The 12,500-nt window shown below is 38.7% G+C and overlaps 2 protein-coding genes across 2 annotated transcripts in view; both read left to right on the top strand.

Annotated features, from left to right (window-relative positions):
* The window catches only part of LOC119598974 (prolow-density lipoprotein receptor-related protein 1-like), a 12,431-nt gene extending 1,906 nt beyond the window's left edge, over positions 1 to 10,525 (top strand). Inside the window, exons 4-27 of the mRNA XM_037948706.1 lie at positions 1 to 159; positions 739 to 956; positions 1,548 to 1,739; positions 2,372 to 2,574; positions 2,884 to 3,045; positions 3,306 to 3,491; positions 3,608 to 3,699; positions 3,816 to 3,953; positions 4,168 to 4,284; positions 4,566 to 4,694; positions 4,900 to 5,109; positions 5,379 to 5,467; positions 5,966 to 6,095; positions 6,205 to 6,424; positions 6,562 to 6,732; positions 6,982 to 7,160; positions 7,319 to 7,542; positions 7,765 to 7,950; positions 8,045 to 8,158; positions 8,297 to 8,438; positions 8,593 to 8,804; positions 9,508 to 9,665; positions 9,808 to 9,893; positions 10,467 to 10,525. The exon at positions 1 to 159 is cut by the window's left edge and continues 26 nt beyond it. Of these exons, the coding sequence (XP_037804634.1) occupies positions 1 to 159; positions 739 to 956; positions 1,548 to 1,739; positions 2,372 to 2,574; positions 2,884 to 3,045; positions 3,306 to 3,491; positions 3,608 to 3,699; positions 3,816 to 3,953; positions 4,168 to 4,284; positions 4,566 to 4,694; positions 4,900 to 5,109; positions 5,379 to 5,467; positions 5,966 to 6,095; positions 6,205 to 6,424; positions 6,562 to 6,732; positions 6,982 to 7,160; positions 7,319 to 7,542; positions 7,765 to 7,950; positions 8,045 to 8,158; positions 8,297 to 8,438; positions 8,593 to 8,804; positions 9,508 to 9,665; positions 9,808 to 9,893; positions 10,467 to 10,509 (3,760 nt within the window). The 3' untranslated portion in view covers positions 10,510 to 10,525. The remainder of the gene's footprint in view (positions 160 to 738; positions 957 to 1,547; positions 1,740 to 2,371; positions 2,575 to 2,883; positions 3,046 to 3,305; positions 3,492 to 3,607; positions 3,700 to 3,815; positions 3,954 to 4,167; positions 4,285 to 4,565; positions 4,695 to 4,899; positions 5,110 to 5,378; positions 5,468 to 5,965; positions 6,096 to 6,204; positions 6,425 to 6,561; positions 6,733 to 6,981; positions 7,161 to 7,318; positions 7,543 to 7,764; positions 7,951 to 8,044; positions 8,159 to 8,296; positions 8,439 to 8,592; positions 8,805 to 9,507; positions 9,666 to 9,807; positions 9,894 to 10,466) is intronic.
* Positions 10,526 to 11,228: 703 nt separating this feature from the next.
* Positions 11,229 to 12,500, top strand: part of LOC119599089 (sushi, nidogen and EGF-like domain-containing protein 1) — a 3,679-nt gene continuing 2,407 nt past the window's right edge. Inside the window, exons 1-4 of the mRNA XM_037948846.1 lie at positions 11,229 to 11,286; positions 11,539 to 11,696; positions 11,993 to 12,094; positions 12,238 to 12,498. Of these exons, the coding sequence (XP_037804774.1) occupies positions 11,229 to 11,286; positions 11,539 to 11,696; positions 11,993 to 12,094; positions 12,238 to 12,498 (579 nt within the window). The remainder of the gene's footprint in view (positions 11,287 to 11,538; positions 11,697 to 11,992; positions 12,095 to 12,237; positions 12,499 to 12,500) is intronic.

Here is a 12,500-nt window from a genome sequence, read left to right as displayed (position 1 = left end):
GGACGGCATAGCGCTGGACTGGGTCGGACGCAACTTGTACTGGTGTGACAAGAGCAAAGACACGATCGAAGTCTCCAAGTTAGATGGGCAGTACAGGAAGGCCCTGATCACCTCAGGTCTCCAGGATCCAAGAGCCATTGTGTTGGATCCCTATCATGGGTAAGGCGCTCGGTGATTTGCTTTCGTGTGGTCACGGGGCTTTCTTTTGGGGGGATGGGCTGGGATTTATTTTTTATTTTTATTTATTTATTTTTTTCTTATTATTATTATTTTTTATTTGCATTTCGGGATTTGATTTGCTGTGAATTCTCCCTCTCTCTCTCTTCTTCTCTTCTTTCTCTTTCTTTTCTCTCTCTCTCCCTTCTCTTCTTTCTTTCTTTTATCTCTCTCTCTCTCTCTCTCTCTCTCTCTCTCTCTCTCTCTCTCTCTCTCTCTCTCTCTCTCTCTCTCTCTCTCTCTCTCTCTCTCTCTCTCTCTCTCTCATTCTCTCTCTTTATTTACGTGTTGGGTTTTAAGGGTAGTGAATATAAGTAGTGTTGACTGAATAAAATTTTGGAGAAATTAGCTTTTTTGAAATGGAAACGCTCTTTTATGTAAACTTACTTTCATATTGTTTGTTGAAGATGCAGTCTTCTCTTACCTGCAATACTGGTAATTATTTTTGCCCAATAACGCTTAAAAGCCAACAAAAAGGGGGTATTGTGCAAGCCACGCCTCATATAACTATTACCCCCACAGAAACATGTACTGGACAGACTGGGGAAACCAACCGCACATCGGCAAGGCGGGGATGGACGGCTCAGACCAGCGCATCATCGTCAACACGTCCTTGGGGTGGCCCAACGCCCTCACCATCTCCTACGTCACCAATGAGCTCTTCTGGGCCGACGCTTACCAGGACTACATCGCTCATTCCGATCTCGAAGGCAATAACATGAAGATCATCAGGAGTAAAGGTTTGCGCCTCGAGCTGTGCTTCGTTTTGGCGGTTCATTTCGAGAATTCACTCTGCGGCTTGTTTTCGCGTGGGAAATCTGTATGGACGCTTGGGAGCATGTTCGGTGTGTGTGTGTGTGTGGGGGGGGGCACGCGTGTCTGTCTGTCTATATATGTATGTATGTATGTATGTATGTATGTATGTATGTATGTGTATATATATGTATATATATATATATATATATATATATATATATATATATATATATGTATGTATGTATGTTGTATATATACATATATGCAGTATATATACACACACACACACGCACACACACACACACACACACACACACACACACACACACACACACACACACACACACACACACACACACACACACACACACGCGCGCGCGCCCCCGCGCGCGCGCGCGCACACGCACACGCACACGCACACGTACACGTACACACACACACACACACACATATAGTAGAAGTGCAAAGATATAGTAGGATGTAACTCTTATTCATAGTGATATGGTGCTTTGAGGAAATTAAGAGGAAAATAAGAGGAGCTTTGATACTGATTCGTGTTTTTTATTCTTTTGCAGATACAGATCCATTGCACGTCCAGCATGTATTTGCAATCTCTGTGTTTGAAGACTATCTCTACTGGACTGACTGGGAGCTAAAGAGCGTGCTGCGAGCTCACAAGTACACTGGCAGAGATGGGAAGAAGATTTACACTGCAGTACACAGGCCTATGGATATTCATGTGTATCATCCCTATAGACAATTACCGTGTATGTAATTATTGTGACTTAATTGTTTTTTTTGGTTTTTTTTTTCTCCAACCAGGTAGCCAGTCCTGCATATACGTGTATTTTTATTATCATTGTGAATTTTTGTGGATGAAAGTAAAGTAAAGGTGCACTCCAAATTACACTTGATAGTCATTCATTATTTCCATGGGATGATATTTTAGGTAGTGTGAACAGTCATTTTTTTTTACACATGGTAGTTGTAATTTAGTGAAATTTTTGCACAAAAAAAAATTGTTCATAGTTTTTACAGATTTGAAACCCACCATTGTGTTGTCTTCCTTTTCCTGTTGCTTGACAAAATACCAGATTGAAAAATAGGAGAACACTACTAACTCCATTTATGCAAGCAGCAGGAAACATGTGATCCAATCCTAATCCTGTCTCCTCTGCAATGGTACTGATATTGGGTGCTGAAACAAGAAAATGGATGGACACTTGCACTATATTATCTCACAGGTTGACACGGTAGCATGATTATTATACAGAGATATGCAATAAGTGATACCTAGCTGTACATGATATCACTAATTGTACTCTGTACTCCTTAAGCATTTCATCTGAGAAACAAATGGTTAAAGGCAGAGAACTGTTATCAAATTGGTTTGTTGCAGTGGACAACAACCCATGTGAAAACAATGGAGGCTGTGATACAATGTGTCTCCTTGCGCCAAATGGAGGAAAGACGTGTACCTGCCCTGAAAATTTTGTGTTGGGGGAAGACGGTGTTTCCTGCAAAAGCAACTGCCTGAGTTCCATGTTTGTGTGCAGTTCCACCTACAAGTGCATCCCCTTCTGGTGGAAGTGCGATACTCAGGTGAGAGATTCATTGAATTTTGTTGTTGAATTTAGCGTATGCTATGCTTATTTGTAATGCATGTTACCATTCTTACACACGATTATTTTTAGATTTGACTAGACTGAGGTAACAGAAAAGGTTTAGTTGGATATAGTAATTCTGTATTGCATCTTTTTGGATGTATGCACAGTTACTATATGTTTTTCCTTTATTGAATAAATAACAGAAAATTTTAATGTGTTGTATTTTGTATTAACCACTAGTTATTTAATTGTATTTTTATAAAGTGTGTCTATCAAACTGATTGCATACAATCTCTTTCTGCAGGATGATTGTGGTGATGGCTCTGATGAACCCCCAGACTGCCCGGCTTACAGCTGCACTCCTGGGCAATTCCAATGCCAGAATGGAAACTGCATTCATCCATCACAGATCTGTGATAATCAAGATCACTGCAAAGATGGTTCAGATGAGCCTAATTGTGACAATGTTAGTTAACCATCATATGTTATATTCATAAGAATACTGTATTTTGCAATTTGAGGGTGCCTGTTATCATATTCTGTCTTTATTTTCACCGGTTTTTAAGTTATTCCTTCTGGTTGTGTTTCACACTGTGGTAAATCAATTAGGAAGCTCTAATAACTGTATGGTCATATTATATAATGATATATTTTGCATGCAATTGTAGAATTTTAAACTATGAGTCAAGTCTTACTATTCATTTGCTTATTCCTTTTTTTTTTCAGTATTCTTGTGTTCTGTCACAATTCAAGTGTCCAGCAGGTAATAGTTCAAGTGCATTCTGCATTGCTGGAAAGCGACGATGCGATGGTACCAATGACTGTCCAGATGGGCATGATGAAAAAGATTGTCCAGCATCAACTTGCTCAGCAGACTGGTTCTTGTGCAATAATACTCAGTGTATACCAAAGGTTAGTTGTGATTGTGCTATTCCTTTGCTAGCAAATGGAGATAGTATTTGATTGTGATTTATTTTCCCCTTTCCCTTGCAGTTTTGTGTGATATGTTATCTGTATTTATGATATAGGTTTGGGTGTGTGACGGAGACCAAGACTGTTTAGATGGATCAGATGAGAATGCCAACTGTAGCACCAGAGTATGTCCTCAAGAAAATTTCAGGTAAAAAGTTCATTTACACTTCAAGTCAGCCATTACTGACAACAAAGAAATATTCTCTGTACATATCATACTTTCCTTATCTTTTTACACATTTTGTTGTCTGTCAACTTCCCTAGATGTCGTAATGGACGCTGCATTCCTAAGTCCTGGAAGTGTGATGGGGAGTTTGATTGTCCTGATAAAGAGGATGAAGGAGAGGCATGCAACGGCACTGACACATGCGATGAATCACAGTTCAAGTGTGGAAACAACAAGTGGGTCCTTTTTATATACTGTTTCAGATTTTCTTTAGGTATTAAAGGTTGATTTCTGTGCTTGTATAATCTTGGATATTTATCTTCTTGTTTTTCTTTTTTATATGTATCAGTGCATGGAGATATGTATTTGTTTATATAGTAAAAAATATTATAATGGATTTGATATGATACACATTATGGATTAAACAAATATTACATTTCACAACTGCAGATGCATTTCTGCCCAGTGGAGATGTGATGGAGAAAATGATTGCTCAGATGGCTCAGATGAAACTGGTTGTACAGCTAGAGTGTGCAATGAAACTGAATTCCGCTGTGATGATGGCAGGTATGTTTGGTCTCTGAAAATTTCTATTATTATTATTATTATTATTTATTATTATTATTGTTTTTTTTCAGTGTTGTTAGGCTTCACACTTTCTATGCAAAAAAGACAGCTCTATCAGTTTACTTAAAGAACAGTAGTAGAATAAGTTATGGTAATGATAATTGAGAGTGTAAGTCACCTTTTGAGTATATTCAGTGTATATTAGTGACATTAGTATAAATGCTAGGCACTTTAGAGTTAGGGCATTCATATGCATTCATATACTATTCTTTTGTTAACAGATGTATAGCAATCACAAACCTCTGTGATGGAGAAACCAATTGTGCTGATGGTAGTGATGAGATCAACTGCAATGTTACCTGCAACGAACACATGTTCAAGTGTGAGACTCATCCTCAGTGCATATTGAAGTAAGTTCTTAAGTATACCATAGATTTATGCTGTATTCATAGTTGTGAGTTATTCTTGCTGTACTTACGTATTGTCTAATATGAAGAAAGTTCCTATATTTTATAAATTTGAACATACACAGTCATGCATGGCTTTATTCAGCCAGAAATCGGCATGCATATTAGATCACATTACCATTCATTAATCTATAAATAATATTTCCAGGAAATGGGTATGCGACAAGGACCCAGATTGCACAGATGAGTCTGATGAGCGGAATTGCAATGTGACGTGTGGTATTGGCTTCACGAGCTGTGCCAACGGTGTTTGCGTTCCAACCCCTTGGGTGTGTGATGGCGAAAACGACTGCTTGGATGGAAGTGATGAAAGGAGGGAGTTGTGTGCCAACCACACTTGTCCGATTGGGAGATTCAGGTAAAGCAGAAGTTTTATCTCTACTCAGTACTTTTATTGAGTGTAAATTTATATGTATGTATGCACATGTTTATATTTTTTGTGTTTTGTACACATGCACATACACACTCACTCTCTCTCACTCACTCACTCACTCACTCACTCACTCACTCACTCACTCACTCACTCACTCACTCACTCACTCACTCACTCTCTCACTCTTAACCTTGATAATACCTCTTGCTCTCATGAGAGTTTTTGACCTGAGATTTTATTTGATCTGTTTGCAGATGTGCCAATGATTTCTGTATCCTGGAGAATCACATATGTGATGGTGAAAACAACTGTGGAGATGGTTCAGATGAATCTCCAAACATATGTAAGTACATATATATTTTATTGATATGTATATCTCTATTTCATCTCTCATCTGTGCTCCCTCTGTGCTCTCTCTTTTTCTCTTCTTTCTCGGTTCTCTCTACTAGTTGTCTCTCTCTCTCAGTTAGTAGTCTCTCTTTCTCTCTCTCTCTCTCTCTCTCTCTCTCTCTCTCTCTCTCTCTCTCTCTCTCTCTCCCTCCTCTCTCCTCCTCCCCCCCTCCCCCCCCTCCCTCTCTCTCTCTCTCTCCTCTCTCTCTCTCTCTCTCTCTCTCTCTCTCTCTCTCTCTCTCCTCTCTCTCTCTTTCTCTCTCTCTCCCTCTCTCTCTCTTCTCTCTCTCTCCTCTTCTCTCCCTCTCTCTCTCTCTCTCTCTCTTCTCTCTCTTCTCCTCTCTCTCTCCTCTCTCTCTCTCTCTCTCTCTCTCTCTCTCTCTCTCTCTCTCTCTCTCTCTCTCTCTCTCTCATGTAAGTGGATATGAATTACAAAATCTCTCTCTATTAGGTCAAAGCAAGAAAGTGTGTAAACCAGAGGAGTTCCAGTGTAGGAATGGACATTGCATTGGAAGGGCTACTGTGTGCGATGGCTACGATGACTGTGCAGACAACAGTGATGAAGATAACTGTGGTTGCAGGTATTATTTTGTCTAGTTTTTATGGTTATTTCACTGAAACCTTCTGTGTATTTATACTGAACCGCTAAATGTGACGTAAAATTGACTTTTCATTGTTTTCTCTTTGCAGATTTGGTGAATGTTCTCAAATTTGTAATATAAAGAAGGATAGGAATCACACATGCTCATGTGCCCCAGGCTATTCACTGCACAGTTGGTCTCAGAAAAATCAGAAGTCATGTTTTGCTGATGGAAATTTAGCCTACATGATTTTAGCTAATGATAATCATTTGAGAAAACTTTCGCCTTACAAACATGGAAACTCAGCAAGTATATTAACACTGACAGAGGTACAAACATATCCTTTTGTTAATCTGAATATGAAGTTTGCTTCCTGTGTTCAAGATAACTGTGAAAATTGAATGTTAATAGCTATACTCTATTGTGTGTGCAATTTGATGGGAATGCTACTGATCTGTATTTGCAGGAGGATTCAAAGACTATGAAAGTCCACAGTATTGATGTCTTGTATGGTGACCCTCCCATCGCCTTCTGGACAAATCTTCATGATAATACGTTGGTGTCTATGACTGTTCCAACCACTCATGACCAGGATAATTCGCGGACAAGAAGAGAGGCAGCTAAGATCACAGTTGTGGTGAGTGCTGAAAACTTGTGGTTTTACATTTATGGTTACTTTCGTCATGTAAACCATAGAATATATTATTTGTCTGATTGTATTACCATTTGGATTACTGGATACTTTATTAACAGTATCAGATTGTTGTTTTGGTAAATTACAGTGAAGTTGGATATTATATTTGAGTATTGATGGTACTCACTAGAACACATAGATCTCACATCCTTTTCATAATGTCCTGAATACAAATGGCTTTGTTCCTGACAGTTACGTGATCTGAAGAAACCACGCAGTGTTGCAGTCGACTGGGTGACGCCAATGGTATATGTTGTTGACGCTGGAGATAAGACAATATTAGCTACTACTGTAGATGGATCAAAGGTTGTAACCTTAATAGCTACAAGCTTGGAGCAGCCCTATGATGTTGTTGTGGATCCACAGTCTGGGTATGGCCATCATGTCTTTCCATCCCTTTAAACCAGTTATTTTATTTGTCCTTGAGATTGCAATAAGAACTTTGCTCAGTTAACACTTCCATCCCTTTGCAGATAAATGTCATAGAGGAACCAACAGTTGTTGCATTTTTTTTTTTATTCTTTTCCAGCCAACTGTTTTGGTCAGATTCTGGATTCAACCCACGGATTGAGGTCGCTGGTATGGACGGAAGAAATAAGAGAGCACTAGTAGATCGCAATTTGCAGTGGCCAGTTGGACTTGCCATAGATTATCCAGCCCGTAGACTCTACTGGGCAGATATCAAGACCTGTAATATTGAAACTGTGATGCTTGATGGTTCAGATCGGCAGCTAGTTATGCATTTTCCTCAAAGTATGAAGCATGTTGAATTTCTTACTGTATATGTGCTTTGATTCATGTACATAATCATTTTAAAGAAACCTGATGATTTTTTTTATCATGTTGGTTTTAAGTAATAGATTATTATTTTCTTTGCTCTAGTGTTAAATTTAGTGTATACCTGATATACTTTTTTCACCTGCTAGCATTCTAGGTGTGTTGGTCAAGGATATTTATCATACCATTCTTGCACAGATGAAGGAGTACCAGGCAACCTTGACATCTTTGAAGATATGATCTATCTCACCACCCACGACACAAATGTTGTTCACCGCCTGAATAAGTTTGGATACCGCCCACAACATATTTCTCGCATTTCTCAGCATGCAATGGAAGTTTCTGACATTCTGATTGTTCAGGAGCAAAAACAAGACAGATCTTGTAAGTATGTCTTGTGTGCAGACCAAACCATGAGATTAATTTGGCTTTGTATATATCACAAGATATTTCCTGACGGAATATGTTTTCTCAACAGTGCCCAACCCGTGTGCTAACAACACATGCCACGCAGATGCCTTGTGCTTCATTTCTGGACCAAGAACCCATTCTTGCATTTGTCGTGATGGATTAATGGAGAAAATTGTTGATGGTAAGGAAAACTTAAAAGTATGTAGAAAGATAGTGCAGACAGTTCTTTTCTTGTCCTTTTTTTTTTTTTAGCCTTTCTTTCTTTTTTTCATCTTTCTATCTATTGGTATTAATCACATAATGAAAACTTGATTTTCAGGTGTCCAACAGTGCCTTCCAAAGTCAGCCAGCCGTAATGGATGCAACCTCTTCTGCAATAAAGGAAAGTGTGTAATGACTCCAAATGGACCACAGTGCCAGTGCCCAGACATGTATTATGGACCTACCTGCAACATATATCGGTAAGGCAAAATAGTGCATGTTAACATATAATAACCATAAGAGATAAGTGATTATATCAGACACCATGGCCTAAGTATACCTAAACAAAAGTAAACGGATTCCTTGAATGCTGCAAGAATAGAGAAATGATGCATATGGGATTATTCCTCTTAGATGCTCTGGCTACTGCCTGAACAACGGGCACTGTGAGCGGAGTTCACCGACAGAGGGCGGTAATGTGTCTCTCCGCTGTTCGTGTGGGCCAAACTGGACAGGGGAACGGTGTGAAACTCCAGTCAAGACTTGTGCCAATTATTGTGAAAATAATGGCACTTGCCACATGAGCAAAGACAGTCCCATCTGTATCTGCAAATTACATTTTAATGGTGAGTTGAACTGTGCATTTAATGTTCTCTTCAGAAAGGGATTGATGCCAAAATGAAAAATGACATAAGATAATCATATACTTTCTTCTTTGTAAGCTACAGCCTTCATTTGTAATATAGATTTTACAATTATGTGTCAACTTACCTCACAGATGGTATTACAAGCAAAAAAAAAAAAAAAAAAAAATCACTATGTTGTTATTGTTATTTCTCCTCAAAAAGTCCATGAAAATTTATTCTTGTACATTTTTTTTTTTTTTTTTTTTTTTATTCCAAAGGTGAACAACAAAAACAGGATAATCCACAGCTCCTAAACTGCTTTATACATGCACTCCCCCCAACTTAGTATTGCCCTTGTTTGTCATTCAAAAACCATGCATTGCATTTGGGCACAAAGCCACTTTTAACTCAAACCTTTAGATCTTTTTCAGGAAGATGGATGCAAAATTTGGTGGGTCGTTGGTAGATAGATGGTTGGATGAATGATTAGGTGAAGGAATGTATATGGATGTGAAGAGTTAGAGTGAAAATAGTAGTAGCAAGGAAGGAAGTGTGAATTCCCTTTCTGATGTGGAGGGTTCAGTACAGTGTTTTAGTAGAAAGAAACAATTTATTCATATTTATGAAATTAGCTATTTAACTAATATTAACAGTTTGTAGTCATTATTATCATTAATGCATTGTTTAAAACTGTGATCTCCAGGTGATAGATGTGAACAGTGCAGGGACAAACAGTGTGAGAACGGAGCGACATGTCGACTTTACTGGGTTAATGGAGCGCCGGAGACATTCTGTTCTTGTGCTGAAGGATACCATGGAGAAACCTGTCGTTACTCTATTTGCGACAATTACTGCAAAAATGTAAGCTAATGTAAGAATATAGTTGTAGGTGTTGAATATGAGAGACTTTTAGATCCAGGTTATTTAACTTTAACCCAACCAGTCATTATCTTTTCATGGTAATCAGTTTTCTCTCTCACTTTCTCTATTTTTCACATAACAGGGAAACTGCAGTATATATCTGGGTATTCCAAAATGCCAGTGTAAGGAAGGATGGACAGGAAGGACCTGCGATACTTGTAAAGATGGTAAGAACAGCAGTTCTCTCTCTCTCTCTCTCTCTCTCTCTCTCTCTCTCTCTCTCTCTCTCTCTCTCTCTCTCTCTCTCTCTCTCTCTCTCTCTCCTCTGCTCTCTCTCTCTCTGCTCTCTTTACTCTTCTCCTTCTCTCGTCTCTACCTCTCTCTCCTCTCCTCTGACTCCTCACCCCTCTCCTCTCCTCTCTCTCTCTCCCTCTCTCTCCTGCTCCCCTCCCTGTCCCCTCCTCCCTCCTCCTCTCTGGCTCCTCTGTCTCTCTCTCTTCTCTCTCTCTTCTCTACTCTGCTCTGACTCTTCCTCTTCTCTCTCTCTCTCTCTGTCTTTCTGCACTCTCTCTCTGTCTCTTGCTATCCACATTCTGTTCCTCTCTCTGCTTCTCTCTATCTTCTCTCTGTCTCTTCTCTTTCTCTCTGTCTCTTTTCTTCTCTTCTCCTTTTCTTCTGTCCTCTTCTCTCCATCTCTCTCTCTCTCTTCTGTCTCTTCTTTCTTGATAGACACCCAGATGTAGCAATTTTAATGATTGTTGATTTATCTGCCAGTATCTTGAACCTTACTTGTCTTTTTAGGAACTGTCAAAGAGATTTGTGTGAGGACTTCCTGTGCAAATGAGGAACGTGCATCATAGACCCTGGCCCTCCAAATCAGCCTGGTGCTCCTGTTCACCGTGGTATCACGGAACCATTGTGAAATCTCCATATGCCAAGCTTTTGCGTGCATGTAAGTGTCTTGTTCCTGTTGGTCTCAGTATAGGGTATAGTGTTACGTCTTTGACTTCTTAATGACCAGTTTCAGATGATTTGTGTGATAGGGTAATCAGAAATGTAATGTATAATTCCAAAATAGTTACTATGTGTATCTATTATTACGTAGATCTGTGGACAAATTTAGTGGGTTACCTGCCAGCCAAAAAAAACCCTCAAATCAGTGCCAGCCAATTTTCTGTTTGTATTTGATTTTGTGGAAACTGCTTAAAGTGACATCATATATTGCAGTAAAAACTTCTGTACACTAGAAAGTACTTTTGATTGTAGTAAAGATAGGACCAGTTTGTGTGGCAGTGATTCATATATGATAGGCGCTGTACATTAAAATTTGAAATGGGATATTTAAGTATTCTGTGTTAGTAATTACAATATGAATGGTTCAAAGTGACCATATAGAAAACTATATTTAACTCAAAAGTCTCTTTTTTTGTGTATGGTGGTAATATTTCAGCACTCAAGATATAAAACTTTGTGGATAATCCTTAAAAAAAAAAATAATAATTCAGAGATTCTTTTTTTCTCTCTCTCCCTAAGGGTATATGTAAAATCCGCCAAGGTGAACCAATGTGCGAGTGTGATGGTGGTTGGAGGGGTCGCTTATGTGATGAAAGCATCTGCAAAGGTATGTATCTCTTTTGATCTTTAATGAATTTGATTACATGGAATAATGGTATATGTTTTTTTTTTTATTATTATTGCCATGATGAATGACTTATTATTAGAGCATATATTAGATATCAGTGCAACTTGATTTTTTATTCTCCTTGACTGTTGTTGTTGCTGTAACAAGACCTGCTGCACTATGTCATCCAATAGTAAGAATATTGAGGTTGATTAGTAATATATACATCTAATGAACTTTTCCCACACATAGATGACAACTGTATTCAGAAATGCGATGGCACCCTTAAATGTCAGAACAATGGTGTATGCACCATAGCCTCCGGCAGCGGCAAATATTTCTGTCGATGCCTTCCTGGTTACCATGGAATGACGTGTGAGAAGTCAGCCTGTGACAACTACTGCCAAAGGGTAGGGTTTTGTAAAGTGTAACAGAATGGTTTAGGATACTTGAGCATTCTGTGCTAGTAATTCTAATATGAATTGGTTGTAAGTGACTACATAGGAAAATAGAAAAGAGATTATAAGAATTGTTGATGAAATTATCAAGCTTTGCACTCAGGCAAGATATCACATAATTTATAAATTTAGAATGTAATGAGAAGTATATTATGTAATTCCTCTCTAAATGAAAGCATGCCTTCTCTTTTATGGCAATTAATATGTACCACATTAGATTAATAATGTTGTTTTCATAATTGATACAGGGTATGTGCCATCTAGAAGGAAATGATCCCAACTGCACTTGTCCACCTGGCTACAGCGGTGACCGGTGCCAACATAACGACTGTGATCATTATTGTCATCGGGTAAGATTATTTTCTACTTAATTAGTGTTTGCTAGGAAAGGGAAGGCTTTTTCATAGTGGTGGATATTTTGTTACCATGTTAATTTTTACACAAAGTTTTTCAGAAAACCGAAATGCTGTATTTTATTTGTGATCCATTATAGGGCACCTGCCACATCACATCAAATGGTCCGGAGTGTGTGTGCGAAGATGGGTACACTGGAGCTCAGTGCACAGAAATCAGTTCGGATACTGTGTCATGCTCGCCGGATTCTTGTTTAAACAATGGAAAGTGTGTCGTGCTGAACAATAAAGAGATCTGTGACTGTCCTTTGGACTACATGGGGTCAAAGTGTCAGAAACCTGTTGAAAGGGATTTGAATCCTTGTAAAAAAATGGATTGTCGACATGGAGGTGTATGTCAGGT

Source organism: Penaeus monodon, chromosome 42, assembly GCF_015228065.2.
Source record: "Penaeus monodon isolate SGIC_2016 chromosome 42, NSTDA_Pmon_1, whole genome shotgun sequence".
Classification (NCBI taxonomy): domain Eukaryota; kingdom Metazoa; phylum Arthropoda; class Malacostraca; order Decapoda; family Penaeidae; genus Penaeus; species Penaeus monodon.
This window is presented reverse-complemented; position numbering and strand designations above follow the sequence as displayed.